General features: G+C 65.4%; 3 protein-coding genes and 1 long non-coding RNA gene across 5 annotated transcripts; 2 read left to right on the forward strand and 2 right to left on the reverse strand.

Moving 5' to 3' along the window:
• Positions 1 to 2,236: 2,236 nt before the first annotated feature.
• On the reverse strand, positions 2,237 to 7,813 carry LOC121076077. 2 transcript variants are annotated; one of them, XR_005823318.1, is made up of 3 exons: positions 5,976 to 7,813; positions 4,756 to 4,876; positions 2,237 to 4,367 (listed from the first exon to the last, which is right to left on the reverse strand). It is a non-coding gene; the product is annotated as an uncharacterized LOC121076077 (long non-coding RNA). The 2 variants fall into 2 exon arrangements; XR_005823317.1 differs by having other exon boundaries at positions 4,756 to 4,965.
• Positions 7,814 to 7,853: 40 nt separating this feature from the next.
• Positions 7,854 to 10,872, forward strand: ANKRD34C (ankyrin repeat domain 34C). The gene has a single exon (XM_040570093.1). The coding sequence runs from the start codon at positions 7,854 to 7,856 to the stop codon at positions 9,432 to 9,434; it is 1,581 nt and encodes a 526-aa protein (XP_040426027.1). The 3' UTR covers positions 9,435 to 10,872.
• A 389-nt stretch (positions 10,873 to 11,261) lies between these two features.
• On the forward strand, positions 11,262 to 14,012 carry TMED3 (transmembrane p24 trafficking protein 3; the record flags this gene model as incomplete). Its single annotated transcript, XM_040570095.1, has 3 exons — positions 11,262 to 11,450; positions 11,967 to 12,215; positions 12,674 to 14,012. Coding segments are annotated over 3 exons (675 nt in total), but the record flags the coding sequence as incomplete, so codon positions are not given.
• Positions 14,013 to 15,229: 1,217 nt separating this feature from the next.
• LOC121076075 (gonadotropin-releasing hormone II receptor-like) lies at positions 15,230 to 17,808 on the reverse strand. Its single transcript, XM_040570094.1, has 4 exons — positions 17,530 to 17,808; positions 16,574 to 17,127; positions 16,079 to 16,283; positions 15,230 to 15,909 (listed from the first exon to the last, which is right to left on the reverse strand). Exons 1-4 carry the CDS (start codon positions 17,561 to 17,563, stop codon positions 15,473 to 15,475), a joined length of 1,230 nt encoding a protein of 409 aa, XP_040426028.1. The 5' UTR covers positions 17,564 to 17,808; the 3' UTR covers positions 15,230 to 15,472.
• Between the last annotated feature and the right edge of the window lie 184 nt (positions 17,809 to 17,992).

The following is a 17,992-nucleotide window of genomic DNA, read 5'->3' on the forward strand; positions in this document are numbered from 1 at the left end:
ACTCCCAGCCTTCCCCCGTTTCCTGAAGCAACACCACTTGGATGCCAGCAGAACAACACTGCTCCTCAAATTGGTTTCCTGGCAGAGAAAAGAGCTCAGTGCAGCACGGTCTGTGCCCCAGGGCACCCCACACCAGGTCCCAGCGGTGCAGCCCGAGCCCCAGCCACACACCCAGCGCAGGAGCAGCGGGGCCTTTGCACAGCCCCAGGGCAGCTCCCTGCACAGGGCAGGATGGAGCCGGGATGGAGACCCCCAAGAGCGAGCGTCCCACCACAGCAGGGACACAAAGGGGACATGAAGGGGTCGCCGCGGGGAGCAGCCCAGGCTCCGCTCCGCAGGGCTCCCACCCAGGGGCAGGAGGCAGGTCCCGGTCCTAGCACAGCCCCGTGGGGACGGCAGCTCCCCAGGGACAGGGGGACGGAGCGGCGGGGCTCCAGGCACAGGCAGCAGCTCCCCAGAGCATGGCGCAGGGCTCGGCCGCCAGCCCCGCTCCGCAGAGCGCCGCATGCGAGGAGCTCTCCCTGCCAGGCCTGGCAGCTCCCAAATGCTCCGACGCTATTTTTACCCCGCGGTTGCCATAGAAACCCCAGACCCACTTGCGATGATGCAGCCTCTTTCGGAAGCGCTGTATCACCAGCTGCCTCCTGCCTCCGAACGCTCACAGGGCAGGGGGCCGCTAATTTTTGTGCTTCGGCAGAGCCCCCCCAGCAGGAGGTAACGAGCCCTGGGGGACTGCCCGGCTCAGAAACAGAGGTAGGGAGGTGGGGATGGATGAAGGGGGCATTTCAGGGCCCATCCCCTGCCCCCCAGCTGCTGCTCCCCACCCCGGGGCCACCTGAGGGGAGGGCAGCAGCCACCCTCTGTCCCGTCCTCCCCCCGGCTGCCCCAGGAGCTGCCTCCTCGTTTCTGTGCATCCCTGAGCACCAGCAAGCCCAGGCCTCACCAGGTCTGCAAGGAGAGAAGGCTCGGGCTTCTCCCTGCGCCTGCAGCGGGAGGATTTCTCCAGCAAGTCGCGCTCTGGGCAGATGGACCTGCCAAAGCAGCAGCTGTTGGGGGTTCCCTTCCCCTGGGCAGGAGAGGCTCAGAGCTGGGCTGCTTTGAGGCCACGAAAGGAGATGGCACAGGTTGTCCAACACAGGATATCCCAGGAGGGCTGGGGCCTAGGAGCTCACAGAGCTGCAGATGAGGAAGCAGCCGATCAGGATTTGTCCCTTCTGCCAGGCTGTGTCCAGCCGTGCAGTACACACAGCACTCAGACTCAGAAATTAGCAGGCAGCATTTTTAAAGGCAGGAGAGGGCTGCTGGTCCACGTGAGCGCCTCCTCCTGCCCTGGCAATGCTGTGGGATGTGGAAGAGCCCTTGAGGAGCAAACAGCCACCTACCTGCTGCACCATTTCTGGTGCCCCTGGGCTAAGGGCGAGCTGCTGCCCTCCCGAGCCAGGACCAACCGGGCAGTGACCGTGCAATGTCCCCACAGTCCCTGCATCAGAACAGCTCCCCAAAGCCCCCAGACCCCCACGTGCCCAAGGCAGCCCCGGGCTCTGTGCCCCACTGAGCCCTGTGGGTCAGGGGACACATCCTGCACTGCAGCCGTGCCCCAGCAGGGCAGGAGCAGCATTCGGGGCGGAGGTGGTGCTCTGCGAAATGCCAGCACCAAACGCTCCCTCCAGCACCTGCGTCCATCCCTCCAGGGTGAGCGTGTTTATAAAAAGCTGCCGTGCGTGGATGAGCTGGCAGAAATAGCTGTGCGCAGCCATCTCCGCACGGTGTAAGGGATGATCACCAGCTGTTCTGCAAGAGCACCCAAAATAGAGCCAGCGCCTGCCATCCCCAGGGAGACGGTCTGCATTTAGCCAAGCCCGCCGGCAGAGGCGAGGCTGCGCACCGTGTCCCCGCGTCCCCCAGCAGCCCCCACACCCAGGGTGGGCTGCACAGGGCCGGGGAGCTGCTGTGCCAGGAGGAGCCCCTGCAACAGGAGATGGCCCGGGCTCTGACAAGCCACCGGCTGCATTCACTGCAGCTCCTCCCGTGGCCCCAGAAGCACTCGGAGCTGCGGCCACCCCTTGCCACTCACAGCTTTGGCCTCCTGGAGCAGCACTGCAGCCCCTGCACAAATGCACCACAGACCACAGCAACACCAGACACACCAGATGTCCCATCACAGGCCCTAAGCAGCTGACAGCGGGTCCCTCCTCCCAAGCCAGGCTCTAATTATAACTTCCAAAAGCTGTAATAAACTGACCAGAGCTGCTTGTCTGCAGCGAGGTCACTGGAGCGGCCCAGTGAGCACTCAGCAGCTCTGCTGTCCTCTTCTGCAGCACAGCGCGTCCCCTGCCGTGCTCCCAGTGACTGCACAGGGTGCAGGTGCCCATCACAGCAGCAGGGGCCAGCCCAGCCCCTCGCCAGAGCATCTTCATAGGCAGCACTCCGGGCACTGCTGGAGTGCCTGGGGACAGGATCCTGCTGGGCTCGGCCCTCTCCTCTGCCACCCCCAGCCCAGGCCCCACACCTCCCCCCAGCACTTCCAGCCAAGCCCCCTACTCCACGCAGCCTGGCCCGGGGCCACATCCAGCCCCTGCACCAGAGTTTCAGCTTCTCCCCCTGCAACCATCGCTGCTGGCCCCATTGCCATGGCACCCCCAGGATGCCGGATGGAGGAGGCTGAAGCCAGGATCCGGCCTCAATCCCCTCTCCGGGAGGACCCAGCCCACCCCCCAGATGGCCACTGGCAGCAGTTCCTGGACAGCCCCATGCTCGCTGCCAGCAGCATGAAGCTGCAGGATGAGCTGGCCCTGGCAGCACAGGCACAGCTCTGCCCCAGCGCTGCCCTCACTCCCCTGTCCAGCCCCCTGGGGGCTCTCGGACAGCACCGCCTGCGTCTGTGCTAGCAGAGAACCAAGAGCGAGCCACACCGATGTTCCTGCAGCAGAGGTGACTTCAAAATGCTCAATCCAGAAGGACAGGGAGGGTTAAAGCTGAGATGACAGAGCACTTGCCAGGCATCTCTACGCACCCCTTGGTTCAGCCAAACCCCCTCACATTCATGATAAACCAAGGAAGGAGCAGGAGTATTCAGCCCAAATCTGCTTCATAACCAATCACCCATTTAACCCAAATCTTCTGCTGCAGGCACATCTGTCTGTATGTTCAAGCAACTGGGCCTCACACTCCCAGCCTGGTGAACTGGCACTAGACACGCAGTGCTGCTTACCTGGCCGAGGAGCAGAAGCTGGCCCCGAGCCGGGTGGGTGCAGCCGGGAGCCTGCTGCGCCCCTCGCCCCATCACCAGGGAGAGCACTGCAGCCTGAGGAGCTCGGGCATTACTCAGCAAATCGTTATGAATAACTAATAGTGCTGAAAAAATGCAACCTGTGATAATGTGTGAATATGGAAGGGGTGGCACATCTCCATTAATCACTCATTATGAATTATTCAACAAAACAGGAAGCAGGAGGCAAATGTTTGGTGTGGAAATGGAGTGGGCTACAACGGACACTCCAGCCCCATCCACGGGGTGTCCCCGGTGTGATCTGAGTTGTCCAGCCCATGCAGACAGCCCCGCCAGTGCTACCCACACCCAGCCCCAACCCAAAACGCCCCGTGGGCAGCCCTCCAGCAGCTCCTCAGGGCTGGAAACCAACGGGCAGATGGAGCCAGCATCACCACGCACCGGGGCAGGGCTGGGCAAGGGTCCCGTGCAGGCAGGGGGTGCTGGCTCCTCGGCTCTTGCTGCTGACGCTGTCCCCAACAGAGAGGAGTGCTACCGGGAGGAATAATTAGAGCCTGGTGGATATCACACGTGACTCACCATGTCTCGGCAGCCCCCTGTACAGCGCGGCCAGCTCTCCATGCAGCAGCTGATGCTACATGCTGGAAACGCAGCAGCCCCCTCACTTTGAAGCAGCCCCACCAAACCTCTCAATGGAACCACTGCAGGATGCGACCAGCCCAGGGCACACCACGCGCCAGGAGCTGGATGAGGCCACCTCCAGCCCAGGCCCCTCCGCAGGGGCACCCTGCCCCAGGGGACAGCCTTGTGCTGTCCTGCGTGGTCTTCACATCGCCCTGCCCTCGCACAGGCACCCACTCCCATCACATCTGAGGTCCCAGAACCTCTTTCCCCTGTTGTGGCTGTACCTTGCTGCCCTTAGCTCTGAAATCACTGGGGCAGGTGGGCGCATTTCCTCTTGATCCAGCCCAAGAATGCCCGCTCCACGCCGGGAGCTGCAGTGCTGCCATCGGGAGCAGAAGGGAGAACAAACCCACACTCCTGGGGAGGGAGTTCTCATCCTGCCAAGGCAACTTCTGTGATTCTAAATCTGTTCTGTATGTAGAGCTTTGCTACAAATAATCTGCTGTGCATGCATCTGTGAAAATGAATGGACAAACAGTTACATTTTCAGAGCTTATATGGCCAATTTAGCAAGTTAGTGAGAAGTCTTTGCTTTACTTGATTTAATAAAGAAGCTGCCATAAAGTTTTCCTAAATGCTTGCTAACGTAATAAGACCTACTTCATTTTTCTGCTGGCTCTGATTATTATTGTTATCATCATCTTTTACCAAAGAAGGCTACAATTTTAGATTATATTTTAGTAATCACAAGAGAATTTCCCTTAATGTTAATCTAGTTTCAGAGAGAGTACTATAATAAGTACCACTACAGGCAGCAGTAGCCTGCTAAATTATAGAATCATGTGCAACGTTGTGTTTATCACACATTTATGACCATTTTTCCCCACCTTGTAGCCAATTACCTGTTTCTGCTGGGACTACTCCTGAAGAGCCAATCTTCGCAGCAGAGCAAGACGGGCTGGAGGCTGCAGGAAAGCGGTTCTCTGCCTGGATGAGAGATTCAAGGGCCGGAGACTTCTGCCCCTGCGACAGCAGAAGGCCATGGTAGCTTCTCGCCGGACACCGAGGGGAGGCTCTGCCCTAGAAAGCAGCACATGGCCTCTGGCTTCCCCCTGCAACAGAGCACTTCGGCAGCGCCCGTGTGCACACGCAGACCTCAGGGTCACATTTTTGTCAGGTGGAGCTCGGGGGTCCCAGCCCAACCCTGCCCCAGGCAGGTCCAGCCGTGGGCTCTGCCCAGTTTGCTCGTGACAGCCCCCAAGGATGGGGGCAGCACAGCCCCCCCCCGCCCCGGGGAGCCCGCTCCCTGCTGGGCTGCCCTCGGTGGCACCGGGCACCGTGGCACACGCGGGGCACGGCACACCCCGGGCGGAGCTGCGCACCCCGCGCACGGAGCCACACGGCCGCGGGCAGCCGCACGCAGCCCCCCCGTGCCTGCGCACACGCGTGCCGGGACAGAGCCGTACCCGGGGCACGCGCAGACCCCCGGGGCACCCGCCCACTGCGCCGCCCGCATCGCGCCCCGGGACGGGGGCACCCGGCGTGCACACGGACACACGCGGACCTCCGGGGCTCCGCACCCAGCCCCGCGCTCGCACGCTGCACAGCCGGGGGCACGCGGGCACGCGCCTCGCCCACCGCCACGCGCGGAGGCGGCCGGCAGGACGCCCGCCCGCTCGCTCCCCCCCCCCCCCGCCGCCGCTCCCCGCAGCCAGCCGGGGGCGGACGCGCCGCCCCCCGCCTCCTCCCCGCGCAGCCCCGGTGCGGCCGGGCACGGCCGGGAGCAGCGGGCACGGCGGCGGTGCCGCAGCCGCCCGGGGCGCACGGAGCGGGCGGGGGGCGGCGGGGCCGGCCCCTGCCGGGGGCTCTGGCCGGTGCCCGCAGCGCCGAGCGGCGCCGGGGGAGCCCCCGCCGCGAGGGGAGGGAGGGGAAGGACCCCCCCAAAGCCGCGGTTCGTCCTGCTGGCCCCCGGGACGGCGGGAGGGGCCGAGACACCGCCACGACCCGGCGCAGGACCGGCACGGGACCCGCCGGCGGCCCCGCGGCCGGGACGAGGGGGATGGAGGTGAGAGCCGCGGGCACCCGGGGAGGGCTGGGGGCGCGGGGGGGGCGCTGCACTTACCGGGCCGGGGCCGCGCATCCTCCGCTGGGGAGGCTCCGGGGACAGCCGGTGAGGTGCGGGGCGCTGCGGGCTGGCGCTGCCCCCTCGGGGGGGCACCCGGGTGGGCACGGCGGGAGGGTTGGAAGCTGCTGCTGCTGCCGCCGGCTGCACGGCCGGGGGGGGGGGCAGCGGGAGCGGGGGGCGAGCAGGCGGCAGGGTCGCTGTGCCTCCAACGTTCCCGCGGGGCCGGGCGTTCGCTGCCCCTTCCAGCAGAGCTCCGAGCCGCTGCTTCTGCCTCGTGCACGGAGCTCAGCGGCTCTCAGAGCTGCAGGTGCTGCTCTTCGAGGAGGCAGGCACAAGGCCAGGAGGCACTCAGATCCTGGGCGGTGGCACTGGGGCAGCACACAGGAGCCTTGCCCAGCTGAATTTCCTAGAGCCAGCCCGTGGCAGGCAGAGTCAGGGAGCACTTTCCAGAAGAGACCGTGCCCGTTGAGCCTCTTGAGCCAGTCCTGCCACGAGTGGAAGCTGCTCTCCTACAGTACTCTCCTGCACAAGCGGCTCACACCACCATGAAGCAGCACAGGGTTACAGACAGCATTTCCCTCAACAGTGAATAAGCAAAGATCACAGCCTCTGCTCAAGAAGCCGCAGGAGACGCTCACAGCCTCCAGCGGGCTCTGCCTTACAGCCTGAGGGACCTCCGAGACACGGCAGAAACCTCACCAGCATCGGGACCATTCTGATTTCTCTGGCACTTGAGGAAATCAGCTGCATCCAGGCAAACACCAGCATGGCTGTTGGAGAAGTAGAGCTGGAAAAGAGTGAGGCAAGATGAGCTGAGAGTTGTATTGCCAAGGGCAGCGAGAGCAGAGCTGCTCCACAAGGGGAGGCCAGCCATAAGCAGCAGGCGACCATCATGCAGGCAGGTGGTGAGACCGCATCAGCGGGGACAAGGTGGTGACAGGTCCCATCAACAGAGAGCATCCGGCCAAGGCAAGGTGACAAATCAGACCACGAGGGAAGTCCAATGAACAACTCCAGTCTGACAGGGCCAGATGCAGCCTTGGGCACCCACACACTCAAACCAGGCCCAAGCCTCTGGGCCTGCATTTAAATAGAGCTCCCAGCCTGGGTAGAGTGGGTGGGGTCCCAGGTGAGGCTGCTCAGGGCAATTGAGGCTGATTGGGGCACTGAGGGCACATGCCAAAAGCAGAGTAAGGCCAGAGACCCTGTGCCTGATGGGGCTTCTTGGAAAAATAAAATACATCCTAAAATTAGATTACTGAGAATGGACCGATGTCATAAAGTAAAAGCGTTGTAGGGGTGTGAGAAGGCTGGGCCAACGCATCTCCCAGCTGCCACAAAGCTGCTCTTTCACTCCAGGAGGTCCCAGAGGAGAACAGGCTTTTCCTCCTGCTGCAGTTCCCCTTGCACCCCAGCAACCCCAGCAGGCAGCAGGAGATGCTGTGCATAAGGCCAGAGAATCACAGCATTGGTTGGGTTGGAAGGGACCTTAAAGATCATCCAGTTCCAGCCCCCTGCCATGGGCAGGGACACCTCCCCCCAGCCCAGGCTGCCCAAAGCCCCATCCAGCCTGGCCCCGAATGCCTCCAGGGATGGGGCACCCACAGCTCCTCTGGGCAGCCTGTGCCAGTGCCTCAGCGCCCTTGTGGGACAAAATTCCTTCCTCATATCTAATCTAAATCTCTTTTGATCGGGAAAATGCATGGGGGGGGCAGCCACGGGAGGCAGAGCAGCGCTGGGAGCGCGGCACCCCAGGGAGGGAGGCAGGGACGGGGCGAGGGCCGGGGCAGAGGTGCCAGCCTCACCTCTCCATCCCGGTTGCTTTCCCAGCTGCCGGCTGACGCTGCCGTTCCCTGCCAGTGAGCAGCGGGTGCCATGGACGAGGTGACGGTACTGCAGATGGGGGAGAACTCCCTCCTGAAGGCGGTGTGGCTTGGCCGGCTCCGGCTGACCAGGCTCCTGCTGGAAGGGGGGGCTTACATCAACGAGAGCAACGAGAAAGGGGAGACCGCCCTCATGGTGGCCTGCATCACCAAGCACGTTGACCAGCAGAGCATTAGCAAGGCCAAGATGGTGAAGTACCTGCTGGACAACAGAGCCGACCCCAACATCCAGGACAAGTCTGGGAAAACGGCTCTCATGCACGCCTGCATCCGAGGCGCCGGGGGAGAGGTGGTGTCCCTGCTGCTGGAGAACGGGGCTGACCCCAGCCTGGAGGACCACTCCGGAGCCTCTGCGCTGGTCCATGCCATCAACGCGGATGACAAGGCCGTGCTGCAGCACCTCCTGAACGCCTGCAGAGCGAAGGGGAAGGAGGTGATCATCATCACCATGGACAAGTCAGCCACCGGCACCAAGGCCACCAAGCAGTACCTGAACGTGCCTCCCTCGCTGGACTTCAAGGAGAGGGCCCCCCCCGAGGCGTGCACGGCAGCCCCCAGCCTCAGCCTGACAGCAGCCGTCCCGTCCCCCCCGCCCGCTGAGAAGGAGGACGGTGCCTTTGGGCCGCACTCGGCCCAGCCCGGGGACAGCCCCCCTGCCAAGGCCACCACCGAGCCGCCCTCCCCGGGGCGGAAAAGCGGCGCTGCCAAGAGAACGCGGCTGCCCCAGCTGAAGCGGCTGCAGTCCGAGCCCTGGGGGCTGGTCGCGCCCTCGGTGCTGGCCGCCTCCGCGCACCACGAGGACCAGCGGGTGCGCACGGATGACGAAGTCATCGTGGGCATCGGTGAGCTCTCCTTTTCCAAAAAGGCTCCCCTCACCCGGAGCAACAGCAGCAAGAGCAAAGACCCGTCTCTCTTCCCCCTGGTGGACGAGCAGGCTCTGAGGACGCCGTCAGCCTCGGGGCCGGTCTCCAGGAAGGCGGCCTACGAGAAGAGCCCGGCCGGCCCCCAGCGCCTGCCCCGCAGGAGCACGGTGCCCGAACAGCCGGAGAGCGGCGGCCCCGGCTCCGCGGGCCCGGCAGCGATGGAGGCGCTGCACTGGCGGAGGCTGGGCGCCGAGCACCACGACTGCGACGACAGCACGGGCCTGGCTGAGGTGGGGAAGGTGGCCTCGGAGAGGAGGAAGCTGAACGGGTCCCACCTGGCCCTGCTCAACGGCTCGCGGGAGGCCCTGGACAGCCTCGCCAGCACGTCGCCTGGGGCTGTCCGGCGCCGGCCGCCCAACCTCCTGGAGCGGCGAGGGTCCGGGACCCTGCTGCTAGACCACATCTCTCATACCCGGCCGGGGTACCTGCCCCCTCTGAATGTGAACCCCAACCCCCCCATCCCTGACATTGGCTCCAGCAGCAAATCTTCCTCCCTGCTTGCTGCTGGCTTGAAGTCCCTGGTGCCCATCGCTCCCAGCTCACCCAAGCGGGGTGACTTGAGAACCAAAAAGAAGCTTCTCCGGAGACACTCCATGCAGGTGGAGCAGATGAGGCAGCTCTCTGATTTTGAGGAAATAGTGGCCCAGTAGCCGAGTCACAGTCGATTTCCCAGAAAATTTACCAAATACATGCTCTCTGTAGAAACATAAATGATGGTTCCTGAACAGAGCGGTCGCTGGCTCCGGGGAAGTGCTGGCAGCCCTGGGTGTTCAGCCCCGTACCCAGGGGCTGAGCGAGGAGGGTCTCGTGCTGCTTCCCAGAGCTGGGGAGAGCCAGGAGTCGCAGGCGGCAAGGAATCGAGCCCAAGCATCTGTCATGTACTGATAACTCATTTCTGGACTTTCCCCCAAGAGTAACTATCTGAGAAATCCAATCCCAGAACATCTCAGATACAGAGTCAGGCTTCACAAAAAGGCTCCTGGCTGCAGTTTATTTATTCCTAATTATTTACGATCCGTTTTTCTTCCATCCCACTCATTCTAATACAGAAACCGGTCTGGGAGCCCCACGCCAGGGAGCCGGGGGCTGATGTATTTGTGAAGTGCCTACCAGGAAGGAGCTTACTGCTGCAAGAGGTTGGAAGAGCAGAAATAACCCTCCTCAGCAATTGAATGTATTTATACCCTCACTGTGCTGGAGAAGGGAGAGGATTCCTGCCTCAGAGATTTCCAAGCACTTTGAAATGACAGAGGCTGAGCTAAATCTGTTGCTGGTGCAACCCAGTGTCTTCAGCGGGCCTGCCACCAGGACGGATTTGCCTCAGCATCTTGAGAGCCACCAAGGCGCAGGGGCAGTTCCCACCACACTGAGCAACTCCAAGCACTGACGTCCCGGCTTGTCCCTGTGGGAAGCTTCCCCAAGGGGAGCGAGGGTGCCGAGGATGGCACGTGGCGAGCACCAGGGCTTCGTGCCAGCCGCAGGCAGCCGCAGCCAGGACGCCTTCCTCCTGCTGACCCCGCTGCCACCACGGTCCTTTGGGGTGAAGCGGACGCAGGGACACGGCTCCGTATGCCGGGCTGGGGCACAATTGTGTCGCCACCTCCACCCCTCGGCCGTCCCGAACCCGCCCGCGATGAGCTGGTTCCTTACCCAGGGCATTGGTGGTCTTTCTCCGGGCTGTTGCAAAACTTTGCACAGGTCCTGCGTACAGCGGCGTTGTGTTCTGGTTTTATCTGCACAAGAATGTTCCCTGAAAGTGCATTTTAGATTTAAATATGCTATTTAGAGCAAAGGCGGGCTTATATTTTTACAGCCTTAAAGTTTACACTTCCTGTCTGTCAAATGTCTTATAGATTGAATTTCAGGTGTATTTTGCCTATATCAATGAAGTTTGTCTTATATTTAAGGCTGTGGAATTTAAAATCCCATAGCTTTCGTTTCTAAATATTCTGATATTTCGTGGTGCGTTTGGTTTTTTTAAAGTAATACTTAACGTCATCTGCCAGTGGTCTGAGAAAACAATGGTGCCTGCAAACCGCAGCTCACCCGTTACGAGCCTCCCGCGTTCTGTGCGCTGCTACCGGGAGCGTGCCGAGTGTTTCCCCGCGGGAATGTCCCGCACTCCTTTACTGCGTTTGTTCAGCCGGCTGCGGGCGCGCACGGCCGCGAACGCGCGGTGCGGGGCGATGGCGCCGTGTGCCGGCTCGGGATTTTCGAACCGCCGCTCGCTCAATGAAGGCGCTGCCCCTGGCCCCGCGGCCTCTCCTCGCCCTTCCCCTTCTCTGCCCCCGGCCCCCCCGGACCCCCCCGAGCCCCGCGGAGCCGCCGCCTCCCGCCCGGAAGAGCGGCGGGGCCGGGAGCGGGCCGGGGCCGCTGCCACGTCAGGGCTGGGCGGCCCGCGGGCGGAGCGGGGCCGAGCGGGGCCGGGAGCGGGGCCGGAGCGGTGCGGAGCGGGGCCGGGAGCGGGGCCGGGAGCGGTGCGGAGCGGGGCCGGGAGCGGCGCGGCGCGGCGCGGAGCGGGCAGGATGCGGGGCTGGGCGCTGGCCCTGCTGCTGGGCGCGCTGCGGGCGGGCGGCACCGAGCTCACCTTCGAGCTGCCCGACAGCGACAAGCAGTGCTTCCACCAGGAGATGGAGCGGGGCCTCAAGTTCACGCTGGACTACCAGGTACTGCCCGGGACCCTGCCCCGGGACCCTGCCCCGGGACCCTGCCCCGGGACCCTGCCCCTTGCCATGTCCCTTCCCGTCTCCCCCCGTCCCTGCCCGTGCCCCTGCCCGCATCCCACCGAGCCCCAGCCAGGGCTGCCCCCGCACCTCTCCCGTGCACTCCCCGCTCCCCCTGCGCTGCTCAGGCCATTCCCTGCCCTGAGCCCTGCCCAGCACTGCCCACCCTGGAGCTGTTTGGCAGAGCCAGGATGGACCCGCGGGGGCTGCAGCAGCACCCAGAGCAGTGGCAGGGGAAGCAGCCCCCCTGCCCAAGTGCCCCACCTGAGCCCTGGGCACCATGGGGCAGAACCTCCCCGGGCCTGGGCCCCCTGCCTGCGGTGGGCAGCCGTGGGCATGGTGCCCGTGCTGCTGAGGGCATGGCCGTGCTATGGGCACGCGGCAGGACAGCGCCGCTCCGTGCGGGGCGCAGGGATCCTCCGGAGGTTCGGCAGGTGCCACCAGCATCTCCTTGCGCAGGTGATCACCGGAGGGCACTACGATGTGGACTGCTACGTGGAGGACCCCAATGGCAGGACGATCTACAGGGAGACCAAGAAGCAGTATGACAGTTTCCCACACCACACCGAACTCAAGGGCATCTACACCTTCTGCTTCAGCAACGAGTTCTCCACCTTCTCCCATAAGACCGTCTACTTCAACCTGCAGGTGGGCGACGAGCCGCCCATCCTGCCCGACATGAGCAGCCGCGTCACCGCCTTGACACAGGTGCGTTGCGCAACGTGGCCGCTTCCCGCGGCAGGAGGACGGTGCTGCTGCAACTCCTGCTGGCGGCCAAACGGCACAGCCCCGCAGGACCAGGCTCGCCCCCTTCCCCTCCGCCAAATGCAGAAGTGCCAACCGCCGGCCAACCGCCCCTGCGGCGTGCCAGCCACGTCCTCCTCCCGCTGGCACGAGCACAGCCGCCGTGCCAGCTGAGCAAGCTGGGACCGAGAGCCCTTCCCTGAGCCCAGACACCTGGGCAGGGCTCTCTGTGGTGCCCTGCAGCTCCAAGCAGGCTCCCTGCTGCTGGAGGCTGCTCTGCCTCAAGCACCACTGCGCTCAGGCAGGGGCTGGCAGAGACCCAGCCGCGCAGGGAACTGCTGCCTGTCCCCGCTGCCTGAGCACAGTCCTTGGGCTGGGCTGTGTGGGGCCCCGCGAGCAACAGCGTGTGCTTGTCCCCCCAGATGGAGTCTGCCTGCGTCACCATCCACGAGGCTCTGAACGCGGTGATAGACTCCCAGACTCACTACCGGCTGCGGGAAGCGCAGGACCGGAGCAGAGCCGAAGACCTCAACGGCCGGGTCTCGTACTGGTCGGTGGGGGAAACCGTCATCCTCTTTGTGGTCAGCATTGGGCAAGTGATGCTGCTCAAAAGCTTCTTCACCGAGAAGAGACCAGGCAGCGGCGGAGCTGGCACCTAATGCCGAAGCTGTGCCCATGCCCAAACTGCAGGAGGGGGAGGCAGGAGGGAGCGGGCAGACAGCGTTCCCCTGGGTCACGCTCGACCTCTGCTTTTCACAGGGTGCTGCCGTGGGGACGTGGCTGGGGATGGAGCAGAGGGTGACGTGACTGCTGAGCTGGATGGAGGACGGTCACCCGAGCACCAGCCCCCCCACGCGAACCCCACCAGCAGCACCTCCCGCTTTGCTGCCACCCCCCCTGCCTGCTGCCCCTCCGTGCCCTGCCCCGCTCCCCGGCTCTCCCAGGGGTTTGGGCTCGCGGGGGCTCTGCACCAACGCTCTGCTCCCGTGTCCGTGCCAGGTGCGACTGCAGGGTGCAGTCACAAGGCCACGGGCACCCAGCAGAGCGCAGGGCAGGGAGCTGTGCCCCCAGCAGAGCCCCCAGTGCCCCCCTCCTGGGTGCTCCCGCAGCCTGCCGTGCTGCCCTGGGGGCTGCAGCATCCGTGCGTCCCTGGCCGTGCGAGGCAGGCGGAGCGGCTGTGTGCGCACAGCTCCCCTCTGTGTCCGCAGCGGGCAGGTCGTTCCCCGTTCCCCTGGAGCACGCTGCAGCACCGGCCGAGGCTGGGAGCGGGGTCCCAGGAGACCCTGGCTGGCTCAAAAAACGGAGGTGAGGTTTCAGCCGGGGCTTTTTGCTTGGTTATTTCATGTGCTTTCACACTTCTCACGATGCAGCATTTCCCAGGCCCTTTTCTGCCACATGCACGGGCGGTGTGCGCCACAGAAGACATTTTCATCCTTACATGAGTCCATGCCAGGGACTTGTGCTGAGACCCAGACCCCTTCCCCGAGCCCCAGCCACCTCAGCAGAGGCTCTTGGGGGGCAAGTTGGGTGGGTTCATTGCACCGTGCGAGGCAGAAGGGGTGGGCACAGCTCCGCTTTGTCCCAGCCAAGGAAGCCCCCAGGAGCCGCGCTCCCTGCAGTCCCTCGGGACAGAGCCCCCCAGCAGCAACGGCTGCAGCACCCAGCCGTCCCCAACCCCTCCGGCAGCTCCTGCCAGACCCATGGGAGATCAGCACCACTGTCGTTCCCCTTTGCCACTTCATAATAAACCATGCGACTGTGCTTCCTGCTGCTGCTTCTGGGCACCGCTCCCATGTCCTGGTACTCGGGGCCACCGTCCCTGCCTGCAAAGGGTGCTGCCAGCTCCTGCCTCACCGGGCTCACCCCCAGAGCTCCCCCAATGCCATCAGCACCTGCACACGGCCTCTGCCCCTCCTGGTGGCCCGGTGTGCCCGTGGCCCTGCACGTGGCAGTGCTGCCCTGCGGGGCCGTGCCATGCTGGGCTGTGCTGTGGTGTGGGCACGGGGTTATGTGCCGTCCTTGAGCCCTCACCAGCACCAGGCTGTGAAGATGTGGGGGCTGCAGCTCTGCCCTCGGCTCCCTCCCAGCTCCCTGCAGCGAGTGCGGGGCTCTCCCGGTGCCCCCCAGAGCCCAGCCCACTCTGAGGCTGCGTCCAGCCCTGCAGCAGCAGCCCAGGGCTCGGGGAATGGTGCCCATGGCTCACTGGGCCCATCCCACCCATCGATGGAGCAGAGACAGACTCAGCACCTGCTGGAGCGGTGCCAGGCTCCATGCTGGCCCATGGCAGACCTCTGTACAAGGGGTTGGGTTTTGGCAGGGCCAAAGCATTCCCCGGCCCCTGCTGCCTGCTTGCAGCCCATGCCAAGCACAGGCAGGCCCAGCAATGGCTCCAGGAACTGGCAAATGTGCTCCCAGCACAGGTCCGGGTGCCAGACCCCGGGGGACCTGCCAGCTCTGTGCTGGAACCTGCCAGCAGCCCCCCACCCTCACGGAGACCCCAGGCACAGCTCGCACCGGGGGCTGTAGCTGCAGCCCCCACCCCACAGGAGCAGGGCGGCACAGCCACGTCTCCAGGCATCCGTGGCCCCAGCAGCCGCACTGGCCTTGGACCAGCCGCCGCAGAGCCGGGAGCTGCTGGGCTCCCGTGCCTCGCAACGACCTTGGGCAGGAGCCCAGCTCCCGTTCCCAGCAGCGGGCACAAGGCTGGGGCTCTGCCTGGGGCGAGCAGCCCCCAGCAGCTGCTGCAGGGGGAGCAGCACCAGCCCCGTCCCACCCGCAGACATCCCTGAAGCTGCCCCCCTGCAGCGGGGGTGTCCCCAGGGACTCCCCGCTGTGGGGACAGGAACAGCTCCAGGCCGGGTGCCCTCGGGGACAGCAGCGGGGGTCCCTGCACAGCCCAGCCCCAGCCCCATGAGCCGGCAGCCCCAGCACAGCCCAAGCTGGGGATGGATGCAGGCAGCGCACGAGTTGGCCACGGGGTGCTTTATTGCTGCGTCCTGCCCCAGCACAAGGCTTAACGGGCACAGAGAGGGAAGAGGAGACCCGGGGGCACTCGTGCCCACCCGACCACAGGACCAGCTCTGCCCCACTGCTTGCAGAGGTGCTTTGTGGCACAGGAGCAGTGCCGCAGAGCCCCCATCACTTGTGCTCGCTGTTGTGCCATTACAGGTCCCCTGCCCAGAGCCCCCTGGGGATCTGTGTCACGTCGGGCCAGCCCCGGCTCACAGGGTGCTGCTTTGGCAGGAGCCAGCCCCAGCGGGCAGCCCAGGCCCCCGCACACCCCCAGCACCCCGCCTGGCCCGCAGGGACGAGGCCGAGCAGTGGAAGGAGCCCGTGGCCGGGGAGGGCGGCTCGGGCTCAGGGCTGTGCCCGCAGGGGCAGCCGCAGCCCCTCCGGAAGGGGATGGTAAAGAGCCCGTAGGTGATGGGGTCCAGGCAGGCGTTGAAGAGGCCGAAGATGAAGAGGATGTGGGTAAGGGACGGCGAGACCCTCTTCTGCATGGCCCGTGGGCAGAACCAGTACCACAGCCCCAGCAGGTAGTAGGGGGTCCAGCAGAGGATGAAGGAAGAGACGATGACCAGGCTCATCTTCAGCATGCGCAGCCGTGCCCGTGGGATGTTGTTCCCGGAGCACCGCAACGGCACGTCCCTGGAGGAGACTGAAACGCAGCAGGGGACCCCTGAGCGGGGGGCTCAGCCTCCTGGCCAGGGCCAGGGACCTGCACACTGAGCGGAGCCTGGAGGGCCCCACACAGCCCTGGCCTGGGCTTCACCTCCAGGATGCTGCTCGCCGCTCCCCCAGGCAGGGCCCTGCCAGCCCCCACTCACAGAGGCCGGAGCCCATGCGCCGGGAGATCTCCAGGAGGATGCGAGCGTAGCAGCAGACCATGATGAGCAGCGGCAGCAGGAAGAGGCAGGTGAAGCTGAGCATGTTGTAGAGGGTCTCGTGCCAGCGCTGGGGGAAGCTGCCCCGCGTGGTGCACTGGGTGAAGTTGTGCGGGGGCTGGAGGGTGACGGTGTGGAAGAGGAAGAGCTGGAGGCAGAGCAGAGGCGGGATGGTGCCAGCCCCCGGGGGCTGCAGAGGGCACAGAGACCCTGCACCTCCCCGAGGCAGCACGCGGCGATTCTGGCTGCAGAGCACCAGAGCGGCAGGGTCAGATCCTGCCCGTGCGAGTGGGAGCTGTGCCCGAACCCCTCTGGCCCTTCCCATCTGCCGTGCCAGGGGCTCACGGCATCGCCATGCTGGCGCGGCCCCTGGAACCCCCCCGGGAGCCCCAGGAGCAGGGGGTGCATGGGGCCGGAGCAGAGCTCCGTGGCGGGCACCTGTGGCAGGGAGAGCGCGGCGCTGAGCAGCCAGGCGGCACGGAGCATGGCGCGGTTCCTCCTGCGCGCGCGGGCGATGGCCAGCGGGTGCAGGATGGCCGCCTGCCGGTCCAGGCTGATGACGACGGTGACGAAGGCGGAGGCGTACATGGCCAGCAGCCGGAGGTACATGAGGAGGCGGCAGGCCAGGTCGCCCGCCCGCCACTGCAGCGTGATGTTCCAGACGGCGTCCAGCGGCATCACCGCCACCGTCACCAGCAGGTCGGCCGCGGCCAGGTGCCGCAGCAGCAGGCGGATGTGGGAGCGCCGTGCACCCCGCCGGCCCCCCGCCGCCCGCAGCACCGCCAGGTTGCAGCCGGCGGAGAGGGCGAAGAGGGCGAAGGTGACGGCCACGCGGGCCTGGGCAGCCGGGGAGAAGGTGGGCAGCCGCAGGGGCTCCTCGCCGCCCTCGGGGCGGGGGCTCCAGGCGCAGCCCTGCTCCGGGAGGGTCGGGCTGCCGGGGGGCTCCGCGCTGCCGTTCCCCACCGCGGGGCCTGCGTCTGGCCGGTCCCCTCCTGCCACGACAGGCAGACAGGCAGCGGGGCCTGGCGTGGGGGCTCCCGGAGGAGGCAGGTTGCTCTCAGCGCAGGAGGGCCCCGTCCCCTCCAGGACCCCCAGCCCAGCTCAGTGCACTCCTGTCTTCAGCTGCTCCCTGCAGCTGGGGGCTCTGGGAAGTCTCCAGAGACCCCCCCCCGCAGCCTGTAGACATCTGGGACCCCTGGCATCAGCAGGCAGGGCAGGGGGAGGCACTCTCAGCTGGCCCCAGCCCCCTGCCCACCCCAAGGCACGCCTGCCACCCCATGCCTCCCCACCCCGCAGCATCCCTCGTGGTCCTGCCCGCAGACGGAGACCTCCCGGCGCAGGCAGCCCAGCGCAGGACCCCCCGGGTGCAGCACCCCGCTCCCCACGCCCCTCACCTGCAGCCGCAGCGTCCGGCCCCTGCCCGGCCATGTCGGGGCTGCTGCTCACACGCCGCCGGCTCCCTGCTCCACGGGCTCCCGCATGGGCGCTCGGCTCAGCCGCAGCCGGCGGGGAGAAGGGCGCAGGGCAGGCACCGCGGTGCTCCAGCACCCGCAGCCACCTCCGCTCCTGCCCCACGCAGCCGGTCGGCGGGACGCCCTTGGCAGCTCGGGTTGCTCCTTGACGTAGCCAGCCCAGGTGGAACGTCTCGGTCCTTCACCCTGAGCCACCCACACAGGCACGGGCGTGCACAGCCTTCATGCATGCACACACAGGGGCTCAAACGCACACTCACGGAGATGCACGTGCACAGACGTGGCTGTCTGTCCCCACGGCCAGAGCCTGTCCCTGTGGCCACAAAGCACCCCCGGGGGCTGCAGCCTGGGGGAGGGGAACGTGGTCATTTTGCATCTCAAAGGC

Source organism: Cygnus olor, chromosome 11, assembly GCF_009769625.2.
Source record: "Cygnus olor isolate bCygOlo1 chromosome 11, bCygOlo1.pri.v2, whole genome shotgun sequence".
Classification (NCBI taxonomy): Eukaryota; Metazoa; Chordata; class Aves; order Anseriformes; family Anatidae; genus Cygnus; species Cygnus olor.

What these genes read in the sequence shown, in the direction of transcription:
- ANKRD34C (XM_040570093.1), top strand. Translation starts at nt 7,854, where the DNA reads ATGGACGAGGTGACGGTACTGCAGATGGGGGAGAACTCCCTCCTGAAG.
- LOC121076075 (XM_040570094.1), bottom strand. Translation starts at nt 17,563, where the DNA reads ATGGCCGGGCAGGGGCCGGACGCTGCGGCTGCAG. An exon ending in CCGCGCTCTCCCTGCCACAG is followed by an intron (nt 16,284 to 16,573) that starts GTGCCCGCCACG and finishes CTCTGCCTCCAG; the next exon opens with CTCTTCCTCTTCCACACCGT. An exon ending in GCGCATGGGCTCCGGCCTCT is followed by an intron (nt 15,910 to 16,078) that starts GTGAGTGGGGGC and finishes GCTGCGTTTCAG; the next exon opens with TCTCCTCCAGGGACGTGCCG.